The following is an 18,238-nucleotide window of genomic DNA, read 5'->3' as shown; positions in this document are numbered from 1 at the left end:
GTGGGTTGGGAGGGCTTCCAGAGGTTTCTGGAGAGTTGCATACCCAGGAAGAGCAGGGAAGCTCCACAACCCTTCCCCAATACCTGGCCCTGAGCAACTCTTCATCTGTATGCTTTGTTTACATTTAGTGGTTTATTATAAAGGATATGATAAACCAATCAGAAGAAAAAGTAAGCAGTGCCGGGTTGACCACTAAACACTCTAGCTTGCACTGAATGATTCTGAAGTGATATAATAAACCACTAAATGTAAACAAAGCATACAGATGAAGAGTTGCTCAGGGCCAGGTATTGGGGAAGGGTTGTGGAGCTTCCCTGCTCTTCCTGGGTATGCAACTCTCCAGAAACCTCTGGAAGCCCTCCCAACCCACTTCTCTTGGTTTTTTATGGAAGCTTCATGACATCAGCTTTCTTTACCCCAGTAGGACCCTCTCTGGGGAGGGCCTTAAGACTTACAATTAGAAAGGTGGGGGAAGAGTAGAGTCCTATCTTGGGGTGAAACGGGGACAGGAGAAGGTCAAAAACCTGCCCCTGAGGCCGAGCACACCCAACATTATAACAAAAGACTGTAACAAGGGCTGTGGGAGTTATGAGCCAGGGACCATGGATGAAAACTAATGTATATATCATAATGTCACAGGCCATCCCCTGGTTTTCAAACACAAATCCCTTACATCAAAAGAATAATATAATTCAGAAGATACTGCCACATTACTAGAATCCCATTCAGTTGTTAATAATTAGTCCAGTCCGTCATAGTGGATAAGTATCTCCCAGAGTAAGGTCACTCAGGTTTGCAGGCTTCTTATCAATCTTCTCAGATTCCAAAAGCAGCAATGGTCTCAGCAAATATACAGCTTCACTCTTTCAGGCATCTGGTATTATTGAGCTAAGAGACAATGTAATCTTTTGCTCTGAGCCTCCTTCAAGGTGTTAATGTAATGTGAGATTTCCCTCAACTTGTAACCCATTTATTCATTCATTTACCCTCATCTGTTATTTCTCCTTTTCTCCATTAATACCCAAACTTTTCCAGGAAAGAGTTAATTTAAAACACTTCGCATTTCATCTGCTAGTAATTTGTGGCAGTAGCAAGTGAGGATGAAACAAATCCCATGAAATGATATCAAAATAGTTTAGTAAAATTATTTGTGTTTTTGTATTTCTTTTTCTAATAATACTAAGTAGTAATATTAAAAGGAAACATAGCTGCTTTTATTCACTCCTCATGCATTTAAACCCACGATGCTTAGTAAGTCTAGAATATGAAAAATGTTTTATATAATGTTTAACAAGTATAAATGCTATGCTCTTCTTCACTTCAGAATCATTCAGTGCAAGCTGGAGCGTTTACTGGTCAATCCAGAACGGCTTACTTACTTTTCTGATTTTTTTTTTTCCTTGGTTGGTTGTTTCAGATTGTTTTCCCTCAGTATTTGGGTTAATTTCTGGCTCCTAAATGAAAAGCTTTGTGTCAGTTCAAAGATATGCTGATGGGATATGATTACATTGTTACTTATGAGCGTAAACCTAATTTGGAATCAGTCTTGGAATCAGCTCTTGAGTTTCTAATCATATTTGACATTCTACCTCTTTTCTGGGGACATGTTCAGTTTGTACTGACTGCATGAAATAAGTCACTAACAGAAAGAGATGAGCATTTTTAAATGAAATCCTCAAGACAAGTCAGCAAAAATACCATACATTCACATTGATTCATATTTTTAATAAGCATTAACATAGGAGCATGTTCAGTAAACTCTGCAGCAAGACCTTTGTATGTGTAGGATCCCTGCTGAATAACTATGACTAGGTTTATTTTGATTTTTTTAGGGAAATAGTGAGAAATGTTTGGATACATAGTCTGAATTGCATTAATATGTGAAGGAAAATAGCAGTTACATTACTTCAGCCCCTAGAATGGTTGAAAAAAATGAACGATGTTCTCTACTAAAACAACCTGACCGAACTGATGAGTTATATTTTAATCTGAAGTTGTCATTATATCCCAATTTTACATGCCAATGTGAGCTAAAAGTATTTCTGTTTATTGTTAGAGGCACCACTGAGTGAAAAAGAACTATTTTAATAGCCCCTAAAATAGTTTTCACATTGATTTTGGACTATCCATGGAGTATACTCCAAATATGACTGTATTGGTTCTCCTTGCTTCATTGCAGTTTTTTACAGTGTTTGGGTTTGCAGGTATCTTCATAAATGGTTCAGATTCTGTTTGGTTTGTATAGCTGTGTATGGATATTTCAGAAAAGTATAAGGAATAGCAACAAAATAATGGCTTTTTAACTTATCCATAGAAGATTCCTATTTTGCTATCACTAAGAAGATCAATTTCCTTTCTAGTTATTCCTTGTCGTTTTATATCTCCTTTATGGAGAGAAATTCAAACAGCAAGAAGACCTGGGCTTCAAGAAGTATGCAATGCAAGTAGTCAAGTTATACTGTGCAATCTTGCCTAGAAAAAGTACTAACATACCTTGTACATTGTGTTTTATAATTCAGTATAATTTCAATTGTGCAGAACTCATGCATTTATATGCAAATCATACTACAATTTATGTTTACATTGTGTTCTAATTATTTTCCCTTTCAAAGCTGTTTATTAACTTTGCTTTAAAATTTTAAAATTTCATCTTCTGCCACACATTTTTAAATCACTGCTTACTCTTTGATTTTGCTGAATTTTATGTTTAAAAATTTTGAAACTAGTGGCTTTGTGACTGTATTTACATGCATAATCATTTTTCTGAGCCACTAATCTTAAAGCAGGTTGTTACAGTAACTAACATCAGATTGGCCTAGGCAGCTTTTTTTCTTTTTCTTTTTCTTTTTTTTGTAGAGATGGAATCTCGCTCTCTCGCCAAGGCTGGAGTTCAGTGGCGCAATCTCGGCTCACTGCAACCTCTGTCTCCAGGGTTCAAAAAATTCCCCTGCCTTAGCCTCCTGAGTAACTGGGACTACAGGCGCACGCCGCCACGCCTGGCTAATTTCTTTTGTATTCTAGTAAAGACAGGGTTTCTCCATGTTGCCCAGGCTGGTTTCGAACTCCTGAGCTGAGGCAATCCTCCCACCTCAGCCTCCCAAAGTGCTAGCATTACAGGCTTGAGCCACCATGCCCGGCCCCTAGGAAGCTTTATAGTAGCTGGGATTTCGGTTTTTTATGAAAGCAGTATTATAGCTATAGCTTAAGTACCTTCTGCTGAAGACACCATTTTAGAATCGAATTGAATTTTTAATATATTCAGTGCTTTATGGTTATTTTCTTTTTTTCCTAGACCTCTGGGTCCAGAGAGTCTCCTGCTTCGTGGAGCCAGATTAAAAAACACAAAAGAAATTTTTGGTTTGTACATATTTAAACATTTTAAATGATTGATTTGTGTTAATGCTTTATATGAAGTACTTCTAAAAGTACAACGTTTGTGGTCTTTTGGTTAGATAATTTATTAATTATCATTTATGACAATTTTCTTATAAAGTTTGTATTAAAGTAGTCGTGTATTATACTTTTGTTCTGTTGATGATCCCTGTTTTTTAATAGTATACTAGAACCATGCTCTTACGTTATCTTTATGGATACTTGTGAAACTGAGGGTGGATAATTTATATAACACTTCTAGTAATGGTGAGTGAGAACCAATATAATCTGGCATCATGGTACAGTAAACCACTTCTATAATTTCATTATGATTATTAGATTGGATTAATAACTGCAGATTTATTCATTCATATATTCATTCAAATTTCTTACTGATATCTGAATATATACTAGGTACTATTCGAACATACACTGACTGGATCAAAAGGATGAATAAGTACTGCTCTTGCCTTGGAGATCTAAATTAATATAGTACACTCTGAGTCAACTATAAGCAAATTGTGAAGTTGATGATAACCTTTAGCTGTTAGCTAACTCCTCACATTTCAGGAATGGCCCTTAGTATCTTGGCCTACTGTGTTACCCACTGACTGACTGCAGCTTGTGAGATCTTCTTTCTCATTTGCTCTTTTTCTGTTACCTGTACTATATCTTACCTCTCAGTGTTAGACTCTCTGATAAAGAAGTCCATATATCGAGAAAAAAAGACCAAGCACAAAATAGCAAGTGTTGGTGAGGACGTGGAGAAATTGGAACCCTTGTACATTGCTGATGGGAATGTAAAACGTTGCAGCTGCCTTGAAAAATAGTTTTGGCAGTTCTTCAATAAGTTAAACATAGAATTATATGACTCAGTGATCCCACACTACATGTATACCCAAAGTAACTGAAAATGAGTGTTCAAACAAAAACTTGTACAAGAATGTTCATAGCAGCACTAATGATGATAGCCAAAGGTTGGAAACAGCCCAATGTTCATTAGATAATGAATGAATAAGCAAAATATAGTATATCCATATAATGGAATATTATTCAGCTATAAAAAGGAATGAAGTATTAATGCATGCTACAATATGGATGAACCTTGAAAATATTATGTTAAATGAAAGAAGCCAGACATAAAAGGCCACATGTTGTGTGATTCCATTTATTTGAAATACCCAGAATAGGCAAATTCATAGAGACTGAAAACAGATTAGTGGTTTCCAGGGGCTGGGGAGTAGAGGAGAATGGGGAATGTTTGCTTAATGGGTACAGGGTTTTCTTTGGGGGTGATGAAAATATTCTCAAAATTATAAATGTACTAAGTGCCACTGAATTATACACTTTAAACTGGTAAATATGTATATTTTTCCACAATTAAAAAGAAATCCATAAGAATGTTCTAATAGCAGAAACTAGAGTAAACCTTCAGGGCTTTTAGATCCTCTAATATAACACTGTACTTTAAAACTTTTTTTTTTTTTTTTTTTTTTTTGAGACAAGGTCTTACTCTGTTGCCCAGGCTGGAGTATAGTTACACGGTGTCGGCTCATTGCAACCTCTGCCTCCCGGGTTCAAGCGATCCTCCTGCCTCAGCCTCTCAAGTAGCTGAGATACAGGCGTGTGCCACCATGCCCGGCTGATTTTTGTATTTTTAGTAGACCATGTTGGCCAGGTTGGTCTTGAACTCCTGACCTCAAGTGATCCTCCCACCGTGGCCTCCCAGAGTGGTGGGATTACAGGCATGAGCCACTGCACCCGGCCTGAACCATTCTTATATATGAAACAAAAATCAACCATTTGTATATATTAATGGTCCAATATTGTTGCTATAAATTATTTTAAAATACTTATCGGTCCTTAAGCTTTAAAAAATTTAGAATTCTTGCTATCTCTACTCCAGCTATGATGAGGTAATGAATAAAAAATGTTTTCAAAATGGCAAGAATCTGGAGCACTTTGGATTTTGAGTTTGTGGATTAGGGATATTCAACCTGTAATTCAATCAAAGGGTATACAAGAATGTTTACTCTATCAACTGTCAACAAATAAACAGTAAGGCCTGCAAGATGACAGATATTGTTCTAGGTGCTTGAGATCCATCAGTGAACAAATACACAAAGATGCCTGCTCTACAGTTTACATTCTAGTGGGAGAGATGGTAAGCAAGGAACATAATAAAAAAGTAAATTACATAGTGTACTAGAAAATATTATGTATTATGAAAACAGAAAAGCAGAACAGAGTAAGAAGGATCAGGGAGCAGTACTAAGTAGTTAAGGTAGGCCTCACTGAGGAGGTGATTTAAGCAGACTTGAAGGTGTTACTCAAGCATCAGACAAGGGCTAGGTCTAGTGACCAGGTGGGAGTAGACATGGTATGTTCAAGGAAAAGTAAGGAGGTCAGTGTATGTGGAGGATGAGCTAGAGGGTGAAGGATAGCAAACAGGGCAGAGAAGAAAGGTCGAAGATGGGGGATGGGGGCAGATCTTAGAGACGGTTATAGAGATATGGGCTTTGACTCTAAGTGACACAGTGAGCCAGTACAGGGTTTGAGCAGAAGAGTCACATGATCTGACTTATATTAAAAAAAGGAACACTATGACTGCTTTTGTGAGAACCAACTATAAAATAGCAGTAATCCAGGCAGGAGATGGTACTGGTTCAGACAAAACTAGGAAAAGATGGTCAGATTTTGGATGTATTTTGAAGGTAAGCCTTCAGAATGTTCTGATGGGTTGGGGTGAGATGTGAGTAAGGAGGTGAAGAAAGGTGAAGGGAGAGGAGATGTGAGAAGTCATGGCTGATTCCAAGGTTTCTGGCCTGAGCTATTGGAAGGATGGACTGTATCAACTGAGATGAGAAAGACCGCTGGTAGAAAAGCTTCCTTTCAGGAAGATTAGCAGTTTCGTTTTCAGCTTATTAATTTGAGATTTCTACTAAATATCCAGGTGGAACTGTGGAACAGGCAGCTGAAGTTTGGGAAAGAAGTCTGGGATAGAGAAATAAATCCGACAGTCAGCAGCACGTAGCTAGTCTTTAAAGCCAGGAGGTTGGGTGAGATCACCAAGGGAGCGAGGGTAGATAGTGAAAGGTATAGGTAGGGAAGGAAACAGTGCAAGTCCTGGGGCACTCTAAAAGAAAGAAGTCTGGGACAAGAGGAAAAACTAGCAAAGGAGACTGAGACAGAGGGAATAGTGAGGTAGGAGGTAAACCAAGAGACGGGAGTGTCCTGGAAGACAAGTTAGCAAATTGCATCAAAGAAGAGAAAGTAATGAACTATTCAACCACTAGATTTTGAATTGGTGAATTTTATTTGTAATAAGGTACCATACAGTATTTGTAATAGCAAAACAATGAAAAGAGTCAAGTATGGAAAGGTTGGGGAATGGTTAGGTTCTATCTAGTACATGCACTTGGACTATTCATAGCCATTTAAAATGATCATTAATTAAGCTTCCTGCAATATTTTTAAAAAAGTCAAGAATACCATTCAGTACAATGGAAAATACTTTTTAAAATCACAAAACCAATCCACATTCTTAAAGGAAATATTAGGCTGGGTGGGGTGGCTCACAACTGTAATCCCAGCACTTTGGGAGACCGAAGTGGGCGGATCATTTGAAGTCAGGAGTTTGATAACAGCCTGGCCAACATGGTGAAACCCCATCTCTACTAAAAATACAAAAAAAATTAACAGGGTGTGGTGGCACACGCCTATAATCCCAGCTACTTGGGAGGCTAAGGCAGGAGAATTGCTTGAGCCCGGGAGATGGGGGTTGCAGTGAGCTGAGACCGTGCCACTGTACTTCAGCCTCTCAAGTAGCTGAGATTACAGGCGTGTGCCACCATGCCCGGCTGATTTTTGTATTTTTAGTAGACCATGTTGGCCAGGTTGGTCTTGAACTCCTGACCTCAAGTGATCCTCCCGCCGTGGCCTCCCAAAGTGGTGGGATTACAGGCATGAGCCACCGCACCTGGCCAACACATCTTTCTAGTAGTAACTTCGTCACTCCTGTTTACTTTAAAGTAAACCATAATGAATGGGGTCCAAATTTTGTACACTCTTAAAAGAAAATGTGGATTTGAATGCCTTTAGATGGGTCTGTCTTCTGTTGTTTTATCTCAGTACCACCTCTCCCTATTGGATCATTCTGGCTATTTTACCACATTTCTATAATCTATTTGAGTTGTAATAGCCTGCCTTTAAGGAATAAGTCAAGATAAAACTTCCAGGACAAGTATTTAGGAAGGCGGCATGAAAGGTTCTATATTGCTTTTCAAATTGTACTATTTAGGGGTGGGAATGAACATTTATTGATCATCTCTCAGTTGTTAGGCATTTTGTTAATTTGTCATACAGACCTCACAATTCTATGAGGTATTTTTTCCCATTTAAAGATGGGAAGATTGAGACACAGAAATTACTTACCCGAGGATGTAGAACTAATAAGTGGCAGAGCTAGAATTCAAACCAAGGTCTAGCTGCAAAGTTTTTTTATCAGCTGGTCTCACCTAATTCTATTTGTTGTCCTGTTTTAGTCCCATTACTACCATCATCTTTGCTCATCTCAAAGTCATTCAGTAGGCACACATTTTTTAAATAGCACTTTCCGTGTGCTTACTTGATTTACTCTGATAGACCTCCATATTATCTTGCCGATGCTTATGGAATAATGTCTAGACCCCCGATTCCAGCTTTCAGGGCTTTTCACACTGTGGCCACAATCCATTGATCCAACCTAACAGGAAGTGAGGTTTTCCATATCTGTCTTTGTTAACACTGCTCCATTTGTAATGGCCTTCCCTGACACTTTTATCTTTCCAGATTCTTTTCCTCTATCAATTCCAATTCAAGTAATACATTTTTCATTCAGATGTCTGTTATAACTCAGGAACAAGATCCATGCCCTCCCCCATTTAGCCAGTTGACTGGAGCTTCCCAAAATTGGTCTCAGAAAGCCTTTTAAAACTCTGAAAACACTTAAAGAAAAGCAAAATTATAACAGCTGTCAGGCAGTACACTAAAAGCTTTCATGCTGGTAAATATATTTATTTCTTGTGAAACATGCTAGAGGATTATTTTGAGACAATTTTGTTTTATTTTACAGGTGTTGCTATATACACTGGAATGGAAACTAAGATGGCATTAAATTACAAGAGCAAATCACAGAAACGATCTGCAGTAGAAAAGTAAGAAAACTGTTTTCATTTATTTATATGTAATTATAACTATACATTTTTTATTCATTTGGTATAAAATATTTATATAAAAATATATATATTAAGTAAACAGGATGATAACCTTGGGGACAGTGATCGTTTCTTATATTTTTACATACAAGTAACATTTTGCACAGTATTGAGCATATAGTAGATGCTCTATAGTATGACTTTTAAAATAAATACTATTGAATAAATGGTGGAAACACTTAATCAGACTAACACTTCTGCAGATTACAGTTCTAAAACTGAAAAAAAAAATTTAAATAAACAACTATTTGAAAACATTGGAGACAAACCTGAATCAAATAGAAATGGGCAGGGAGTGTAATCCTGAAAGATGATAGCAGCAAGGGGGAAAATTTTAGAGTGTAGCTTTTTGCCTGAGGACACTCCCCAGTTTATGTGCTGCTTGGAACATCAAAAAGTCTGAACTTTACTGTACAGAAGTATCAGAGGACAAGGTTAATAGCTGGAAGAGCAGCTGGAAAGTTGGGGGAAAATAATGTAAGGGGATTAGCATTAATTCCCTTCTGTAAGCAGTGAGAGGTAAGCTACAGAAGGGAATTAACTCTAAAAACTGCACATAAATTCTGCCCAAGTCCTTGGCTGACTGCTAGAACTATGCATGTGCAAGGGAGACAAAGAACTCAACAGAGAATTTTACTGCTGCTCATTGCATTGGAGATACAGTTTGTTGAACCAGGTGAAATTAACTGCCTACTGGAATAAAAATTAGCACTCTTCTGAGGAACATAAAAGAATACAGACTGTCTAGAATGTATTATTTATAAAGTCCAGTCTGCAATAAAAAATAAGCAGAAGGTGAAGAAAATGTATTTCATCCATAAGAGAAAAAGCACTCAATAGAAACTCTCCAAAATGATCCAGATCTTGCGTTTAGCAGACAAGAACTTTAAAGCAGATACTATAAACTTATTATAAATATGTTCAAGGGCCTAAAGGAAAATTTGAATGAACATATGGGAAAACTCAGCAGATAAATGAAAACTCTTGACTTGAAAAACATAATTACTAAAATGGAAACATCATTAGGTGGGCTCAACACCAGACTGAATCAGTCAGACCAGTGAACTTGAAGAAAACACAAATTATTCAGTCGAAAAATGGAGAGGAAAAAAGATTACGAAAAATGAACAGAGCTTCAGAGCCATGTGGGATAATATTAAGCTGTTTGGCATATGTGTAATTGATTCCCAAATAAAGAGAAAAAAGGACAGAATAAAAATATTTGAAACAATAATGTCTGAAAATTTCTAAAATTTGAGGAAAAAGTTTCAGCCTACACTACAAAGATCAGTAAATTCTAAGCAGGAAAAATGCAAAGAAAACCACCCCAAAGCACATGATAGTCAAAATACCAGAATCCAGAGAAAAAGAAAATGTTTCAAGGAGCCAAAGAGAAATGCCTCACATGTAAGTGAATAACAATATGAGTGATAACCGGTTCTTATCAGAAACAACAGAGGACACTGGGGAAAGGACATCTTCTTCAGTAAGTGGTGCTAGGAAAATTGGATGGCTACATGCAGAAGAATGAAACTGGATCCCTGTCTTTCACCAAAGAAATAATCAACTCAAGGCTCAGTGCAGTGGCTCATACCTGTAATCCCAGCACTTTGGGAAACCAAGACAGGAGGATCACTTGAGGTCAGGAGTTCAAGACCAGCCTGGCCAACATGGTGAAACTTTGTCTCTACTAAAAATACAAAAATCAGCCAGGTATGGTGGCGTGTGCCTGTAGTCCCAACTACTCAGGAGGCTGAGGCAGGAGAATTGCTTGAACCCAGGAGGCAGAGGTTGCAGTGAGCTGAGATCATGCCATGCACTCCAGCCTGGGCAACAGAGCGCGAGACTCCATCTCAAAAACAAAACAAAAAACAAAAGTGTATCAAAACCACGATGAGATGTCATCTTGCCAGCCAGAATGGCTATTATTAAAAAGACAAAAATAAAAAAATAAACAATAGATGCTGGCAAGGATATGGAGAAAAGGAAACTCTTATATGTGTTGGTGGGCATGTAAGTTAGGCTAGCCACTGTGGAAAACAGTCTGGAGATGTCTCCGAAAACTAAAAACATAATTACCATATGGTCCAACAATCCCACTACTGGGTTTTATCCAAAGGAAGAGAAATCAGTATATCAAAGGAATATCTGCACTTGCATGTTTATTGCAGCACTATTCATAATAACAAAGGATTCAATCTAACAGTTCATCAGCAGATGGATGGATAAAAAAATGTATACATACCTACACAATGGAATACTGTTTGGCCGTAAGAAGAATGAAATCGTGTCATTAGCAGCAACATGGATGTAACTGAAGATCATTATGTTAAGTGATGCAAGCAAGCACAGAAAGACACTTCATTCATGGCACACACCTGTAATCCCAGCACCTTGGGAGGCCGAGGTGGGCGGATCACTTGAGGTCAGGAGTTCAAGACCAACCTGGCCAACATGGCAAAACCCTGTCTCTACTAAATATGCAAAATTAGCTGGGTGTGGTGGTGTGCGCCTGTAGTTCCAGCTGCTTGGGAGGCTGAGGCAGGAGAATTGCTTGAACCCAGGAGGCTGAGGTTACAGTGAGGCGAGATCGCACCACTGAACTCCAGCCTGGGTGACAGAGCGAGACTCCATCTCAAAAAATAAAAAAAGATACTTTATTCATGTTTTTCAAAGAACCAACTTTTGGCTTTAATTTTGTGTATTTTTTTTCTCTTTTCCATTGGCTTCAGCTCACATCTTCTTAATTTCCTCTGTTTCTTCTCAGGTTGGGTCTCATTGTTCCTCTTTAACTTCTTATGGTGCCAGATGAACTCAAATGATTAATTTTAAGCTTTCTTTTTCTCTTATATAAACAGAGCACAAAAGATGATGAGGGGCTGTAAATGAACTGTTACAAAGGTCCTACATTTTACATGAAGTAATACAGTAGCATCTATAAATAAATTACAATAAGGTGAAGATGCATATTCTCATCTCTGGAGCTTCCATTAAAAACAATAAGGCAAGGATTTATAGGTAGTAAGTTAGAGCAACTGAATATTAAAATGTTTGATAAACACCGTAAACAGCTAGAAAGGAAGAACAGCGAAACAGAAAACCAAATGACACAAATAGAAAACAAATAGCAAAATGGTGGTCCTAAATTTGACCAAAAATTACATGAAATGTAAATGCATCAAACAGTCTAATGAAGTCAGAGATTGTCAGATTGGATAAAAGAGCCAGACCCAACTACATGCTGCCTAGAAGAAATATAGTTTACATATAAAGATATAAATAGGTTGACATCAAAAGATACACTGTGTATATTGTAAGCCTATGAAAACTGAAAACCAGAATAGTTCCATAATTATACGTGGAAAGTTCATCTAGAGAGATCATATGATGTGCCATAGAACAAATCCCAAAAGATTGAAATCATACAAAGTGTGTTCTTTGACAATGAGGGAATTGGATTAAAAATCAATAACAAAGTCTGCAAATATTTTGAAATTAAAAAACAACTCTCTTAACTGACTCATGGGTCAAAGGAGAAATCACAAAGGAAATTTAAATTTCTTCAAATAGAATGGTAATTTAAACCCAACGTATCTACATTTGCAGACTCAAGGCAAAGCCCAGCAGCTTAGAGGGAAATTTCTAGCTATAAAGTTGATAAATTCCTGCTGAGATTAACTGATTAAGCAAAAGAGAAGTGGTATAAGAGAAGAAAAGTAAAAAATTACCAATGTCAGGGATGAAAGAGGGGATAGCTCCATAGAGCCTACACATATCCAAGGATAATAAGGAACTATTATGAACAACTTTATGTCACTGACTTTTACAACTTAGGTGAAATGGGCAGATTCTTTGAAAACACAGGTAACTTACCAAATTGGCACAGGATGAAATAAAGTCTAAATAACCATAAGTCTGTCAAATAGCTTTAAGTTATTATTTTTAAAAGTCTGCACACTAAAGCTCTGCCTTTTCAACACATGGTGCTAGAACAGCTGGACGTCTGTATGTCAAAAATTGAATCTTCACCCTTACCCGTCTCCCACATACGCAAAAACTAACCCAAAGTGTAAGGTCTAAGCATAATAACTAAATATGTAAAACATGGGAGAAAATCTTTGTGACCTTGGGTTAAGTAAAGATTTCTTAGATGGGAAATGTATGAAAAAGGAACCACGAAAATTGACAGCTTAAACTTCATCGAAATGCACTTAAAAAGGCACTGTTTATGTTATGAAGATGCCAGAAACTAAAATAAAAAATTTAAAAAGACAAGCCATAGATCAGAGAAAATGTCTGCAAAGCACATATCTTGTAAAGGACTTGTACCTAGAGTATCCAGTCTCACTACTTTTTAACATTATTCTGGAAGCCTTATGCAGTGCAACAAGTTAAAGAATTTAAAAACCATAAGCACTAGAAAGCAAAAAGTAAAGTCCTACTGGAAGACACATGATTTTTCATATAAACAGGCATAAGTATTCAACAAGAAAACTATAATAAGCAAGTTGGTCTCAGAATACAAGGTAAATAAAGAGAAATTTTTTTTTTTTTTTTTGAGACAGAGTCTCGGTCTGTCACTAGGCTGGAGTGCAGTGGTGTGATCTCGGCTCACTGCAACCTCCGCCTCCTGGGTTCAAGCAGTTCTCTTGCCTCAGCCTCCCGAGTAGCTGGAACTACAGGTGCGTGCCACAACACCCAGCTAATTTTTGTATTTTTTAGTAGAGATGGGGTTTCACCATGTTTGCCAGGATAGTCTTGATATCTTGACCTCGTGGTCTGCCTGCCTCGGCCTCCCAAAGTGCTGGGTTTACAGGCATGAGCCCGTGTGCCCGGCTGATAAATCATTTTTATATCTATATAATAGTAAGAAACAGAAAATGAAATTTTAAAAAGTTATTTTTATAGTAGTGTCAAAAAGCATAATATATTTAGGAATAAGTTTTTTTTTTTAAACTTGTGCAAGATTTCTATAATGAAAATTACAAAATGTGGCAAGAGAAATTAAGACCTAAATAAATGGAGAAATCACATTAATAGATTGTCAAGCTCAGTATTGTTAAGCTATCAATTACTGTATAGATTCCCTTAGTCTCAAAATCACAGCAATCTTTTTGTAGTAATTGACAAGGTAATACTAAAGTGTATATTGAAATGCAATAGCCAAAATGCATATTCAGATGCACAGCAAAAACAGTCTCTTTAAGAAAGCTAAAAGATTTACCTTACCTGATTTAATACTTAATATAAAGCTACAGTAATTACAGTGTGGTATTAACATAGAATAAAATAGAGAGTTGAGAAGTAGACCATTCATGTGTGGGTTTGTTGATTTTCAACCAAGCAACAAGTCAATTCAATAAAAAAGTTAGTATTTTCTACAAATGATGCAGCAGTTGGATATTCAAATGAGAAAAACATGAAACTTAGCTTCTACCTTATGCTGTACTCCAAAAAGTTTTGAAAATGAGTCATAGACCTAAATATAAAAGCTAAAATTATAAAACTTTTAGAAGAGCCGGGCATGGTGGCTCAGGCCAGTAATCCCAGCACTTTGGGAGGCCGAGACAGGCAGATCACCTGAGGTCGGGAGTTCGAGACCATCCTGACCAACATGGAGAAACCCTGTCTGTACTAAAAATGCAAAAATTAGCTGGGCATGGTGGCGAATGCTTGTAATCCCAGATACTTGGTAGGCTGAGGCAGGAGAATCACTTGAACCCTGGAGTCAGAGGTTATGGTGAGCCGAGATCATGCCATTGCACTCCAGCCTGGGCAACAAGAGCAAAACTCCGTCTAAAACAACAAAACAAAACAAAAAACACTTTTAGAAGAAAACTTAGAAAGATATCTTTATGACTTAGAGTAGGTAAAGATTTCTTAGGATACAACAAATATAATAAAAAATTGATAAATTAGACTTTCTCAAAATTAAAAACTTCTGCTCATCAGGCTAAACATTTAAAGAAATGAACCTGCACATTACGAACTGGGAGACAATATTTGAAAACATATCTGACCAAAGACTTGTATCCTGAGTATATAATGATACATACGTCATTTGTGTACACACACACACAAACACACATACACAAAAAGCTGCCTACAAATCGACAATGAAAAGAGAAGCCAATTTTAAAAATGGGGAAAAGGTGGAAGGTAGACACTTAAATGGCCAATAAGCACATAAAGAAGTATACAGCATCATTGCTCATGAGAGAAATGCAAATCAAAACTACAAGGAGATACAAATGCATGACTTACTAGAATGGTAAAAATTGAAAAGACTAAATGTTCCCAGTACTGGTAAAGATTTGAAACATCTGGAACTCTTCTAAATAATCCAAGGGTCAAAGAAGAAATCTTAAAGAAAATTTTAAAAAATACTTGGATATCAGTGAAAATACAGTATATCAAAATTTGTGGGATACAGCTGAAGCAGTATAGGCATTTCTAGCACTAAATACTTACATTAGAACAGAAACATCAGTGGCAAAGGGAAATTAACATTTAAACCACAATGCCATTTACAGTTGCTCCCCAAAGAAAGAACAACCTAGGTACACATCTAACAAAATACATACAAATCTTTATGCTGAAAATCACAAAACACTGAGGAAAGAAATCAAAGATCTAAATAAATGGAACAATATATCATGTTCATGGGTTGAAAGACTCAGTAAAGATGCCAGTTATCCCAAATTGATTAATAGGTATAATGCAATTTCTATAAAAATCTCAGCAAGTTTTTTTGTAGAAGTAGAAAATTTATTCAGAAATTTAGATAGAAAAGCAAAGGAACAGTTTTGAAAATGAAAAAGTGGGAAGAGTTGCTATTGATGTTAAGTCTTACTATATAAGCGACAGTAATCAAGACAATTTGGTGTTGGTGAAAGAATAGGTACATAGATCAGTGTTACACAATAGAGAACCCCAGAAACAGACCAACACAAATAGGCCCAGTTGATTTTTGGCAACAACACAAAAGCAATACAATAGAGGAAGGATAATCTTTTTCAACAAATGGTGCTAGAACAATTGGATATCCATAGCAAAACAAACCCAAACCCCCACTATGTGTAAAAATTAATTCAACTGAAGCATAGATTTAATGTAAAACATTAAGCTATAAAACTTTTAGAAGAAAACAGAATCTTCAGGACCTAGTGTTAGACAAAGAGCTAGAAGACATGACACTGAAAGTGTAATTCCTCAGTCAAAAAAATTAATAAGTTGTAGTTAATCAAAGTTAAACACTTTGGTGCTGTGAAAAACCCTCTTAAAAGGATGAAAAGACAAGCTACAGACTGGGGAAAAATATTTGCAAACCACAAATCTTTCAGAGGCTTTACGTTTGGAAACATAAAGAGCTCTGAAACTCAACAGTAATTCAGTGATCCAATTAGAAAATGAGCAAAAGACATATTTCATATTTCACCAAATACATAATACATATTTCACCAGAGAAAAGCTGCAGATGACAAGCACATGAAAAGATACTCAGCATCATTACCTATTTGAGAAAAGCAAATTAGAACCACATTGGGATATCACCACCCATTAGAATAGTTAAAATAAAAATAGTGATAATACTAAATGGCTAGGAGGTGGAGAGACTGAATCTCTTCTATGTTGTTGGTGGGAATTAAAAATAGTAAACCCACTCTGGAAGGTAGTTTGGAAGTTTCTTATAAAACTAAATGTGTTGACCATATGACCCAGCTGTTGCACTCTTGGGCATTTAACTCAGATAAATGAATTTTATGCTGTCACAAAAACTCAAGCAGAAATGTTCATAGCCACTTTATTTGTTACAGCAAAAAACTGGCAACAGCCCAATGTCCTAGAAATCTTTATTCAGCTTTTTTGCGTATCTGTTGCTGTAGTAGGTTTTCTGAGATATAATTCAATCTCTTTTTGGGGATTTCAATCAAGTTGAAAGTTTAATACACAGTAAAAAAATTAGGTAATAGGGTCTGTGGTACTAGTTTTAAATTTAAATAAGGGGAAGTTGAATGTAAACCAATGTAATTAGGATAGACTTTAGGAAGGAGATGGATTTTGAGTTAAATTTTGAAAAATAGGTTAATAATGTCAGGAAAAAGGAGAATATGTCTGATGAGGATAGACATGAGCAAAGAAAGATGGAAATAAACCAGGCATTTTGTTGCCACAAGGAGACATGACTAGTTTAGTGAAAAGAGGTCAAAATTTAGAGTCATACAGATGTAGATTTGAATGGCATATCCTTTCCTTACTAGCTCTGTGGGGCTTTGGACCAGTTTTTTTCTTCTCTTGATCCGAGTGTTCTCATGTATAAAAGTGCTAGCAGTACTGTAGGTGAAGTGCTGAATACTATGCCTGACACATAATAACCAAACAAAAGCCAGTTCCTTTCTTATGTTCCTTATTTACTGTCACTGCAGAATATATAGAGTTTACATTGGAACATGGTGGAATCAACTTATTCCATAGGTAAGATTAGGTTAAATTATGGAAGGCCTAGGGAGAAAAATCAGAATTCAGGCATTTTTCAATCTTTTAAGGGTTTTACAAAGCTTGTGATTTGCATTTTCCCTCAATATCTGTTGGATGTGACAGTTCATTATAACATCGCTTGTTTTGTATACACTTGCATTTACAATGATGACTTCCTTTAATTGTATTAATAATATATGTTTTTAAACTTAAAATCAAAGACATGTGACATTAGGCTTACCTAGTAAAGAGAAGAGGGATTATGAAGTCAATTCCTGACTTGTGTGATTTGGGGAAATTTACAGAATTATTTTTGGGCTTTGGTCTTTGTCAGTTAAAAGTGTGTAATAATTTCCCCTTTAAGGGTTTTCATGTAGATTAGGTAAGGTAGTAGATGTGACAAACATTTTATAAAATTTTAATGCTATACAAATGTTATTTTTAGCTATTACACTTAAGATGGGTGCTGAAAATGTGAAAAAAAAAAAAACTTAGAATAATTACTTATGGCAAAAATAACTGACTTAAAACTGTCACTTACTATAAGCATTCTGAATGGTAACATGGCTATATTAAATAGGCTTGTAACCTGTGTGTATTGGTTCTTTTATTGCTAATAAATAAATTCTATTTAATGGTTATTTCTTGAAAACAAAAACTGTGTGTTTTGAAATAGCTACAGTAGTACCTTCTGTGTTTTAATATCCTCTCTAATACAAGTACTAATTTTCAAGCAAATGAATGTAGTAATAAATGATTTGTATGTTTTATATTCTCTTTTCTTCCTTTAGGTCAATGAATACATTTTTGATAATTTATCTAGTAATTCTTATATCTGAAGCTGTCATCAGCACTATCTTGAAGTATACATGGCAAACTGAAGAAAAATGGGATGAACCTTGGTATAACCAAAAAACAGAACATCAAAGAAATAGCAGTAAGGTATTTTATGGTGTTATTGACTGTGTCATAAAGGAAACTATTATTTGGCACAGTTAGTGCTTTGGTAGCGACTTCTGATAGGAGAGACCACTATAATCCTAAAATCGTTGGTACTGAAGGGTGACAAAAATGGCATTGCAGATGCAGAGAAGCCAGCGTGTTTGTACTGATAGCTTTTTGTAGTTTACGGC

General features: G+C 36.3%; 1 protein-coding gene across 1 annotated transcript in view; it reads left to right on the top strand.

Moving 5' to 3' along the window:
- The window catches only part of ATP11B (ATPase phospholipid transporting 11B (putative)), a 140,787-nt gene that overhangs the window by 54,870 nt on the left and 67,679 nt on the right, over positions 1-18,238 (top strand). The window contains exons 8-10 of the mRNA XM_025377365.1: positions 3,263-3,357; positions 8,486-8,567; positions 17,897-18,047. Coding sequence (XP_025233150.1) covers positions 3,263-3,357; positions 8,486-8,567; positions 17,897-18,047 — 328 coding nt within the window. The remainder of the gene's footprint in view (positions 1-3,262; positions 3,358-8,485; positions 8,568-17,896; positions 18,048-18,238) is intronic.

This window comes from Theropithecus gelada, chromosome 2 (assembly GCF_003255815.1).
Source record: "Theropithecus gelada isolate Dixy chromosome 2, Tgel_1.0, whole genome shotgun sequence".
Taxonomy (NCBI): domain Eukaryota; kingdom Metazoa; phylum Chordata; class Mammalia; order Primates; family Cercopithecidae; genus Theropithecus; species Theropithecus gelada.
This window is presented reverse-complemented; position numbering and strand designations above follow the sequence as displayed.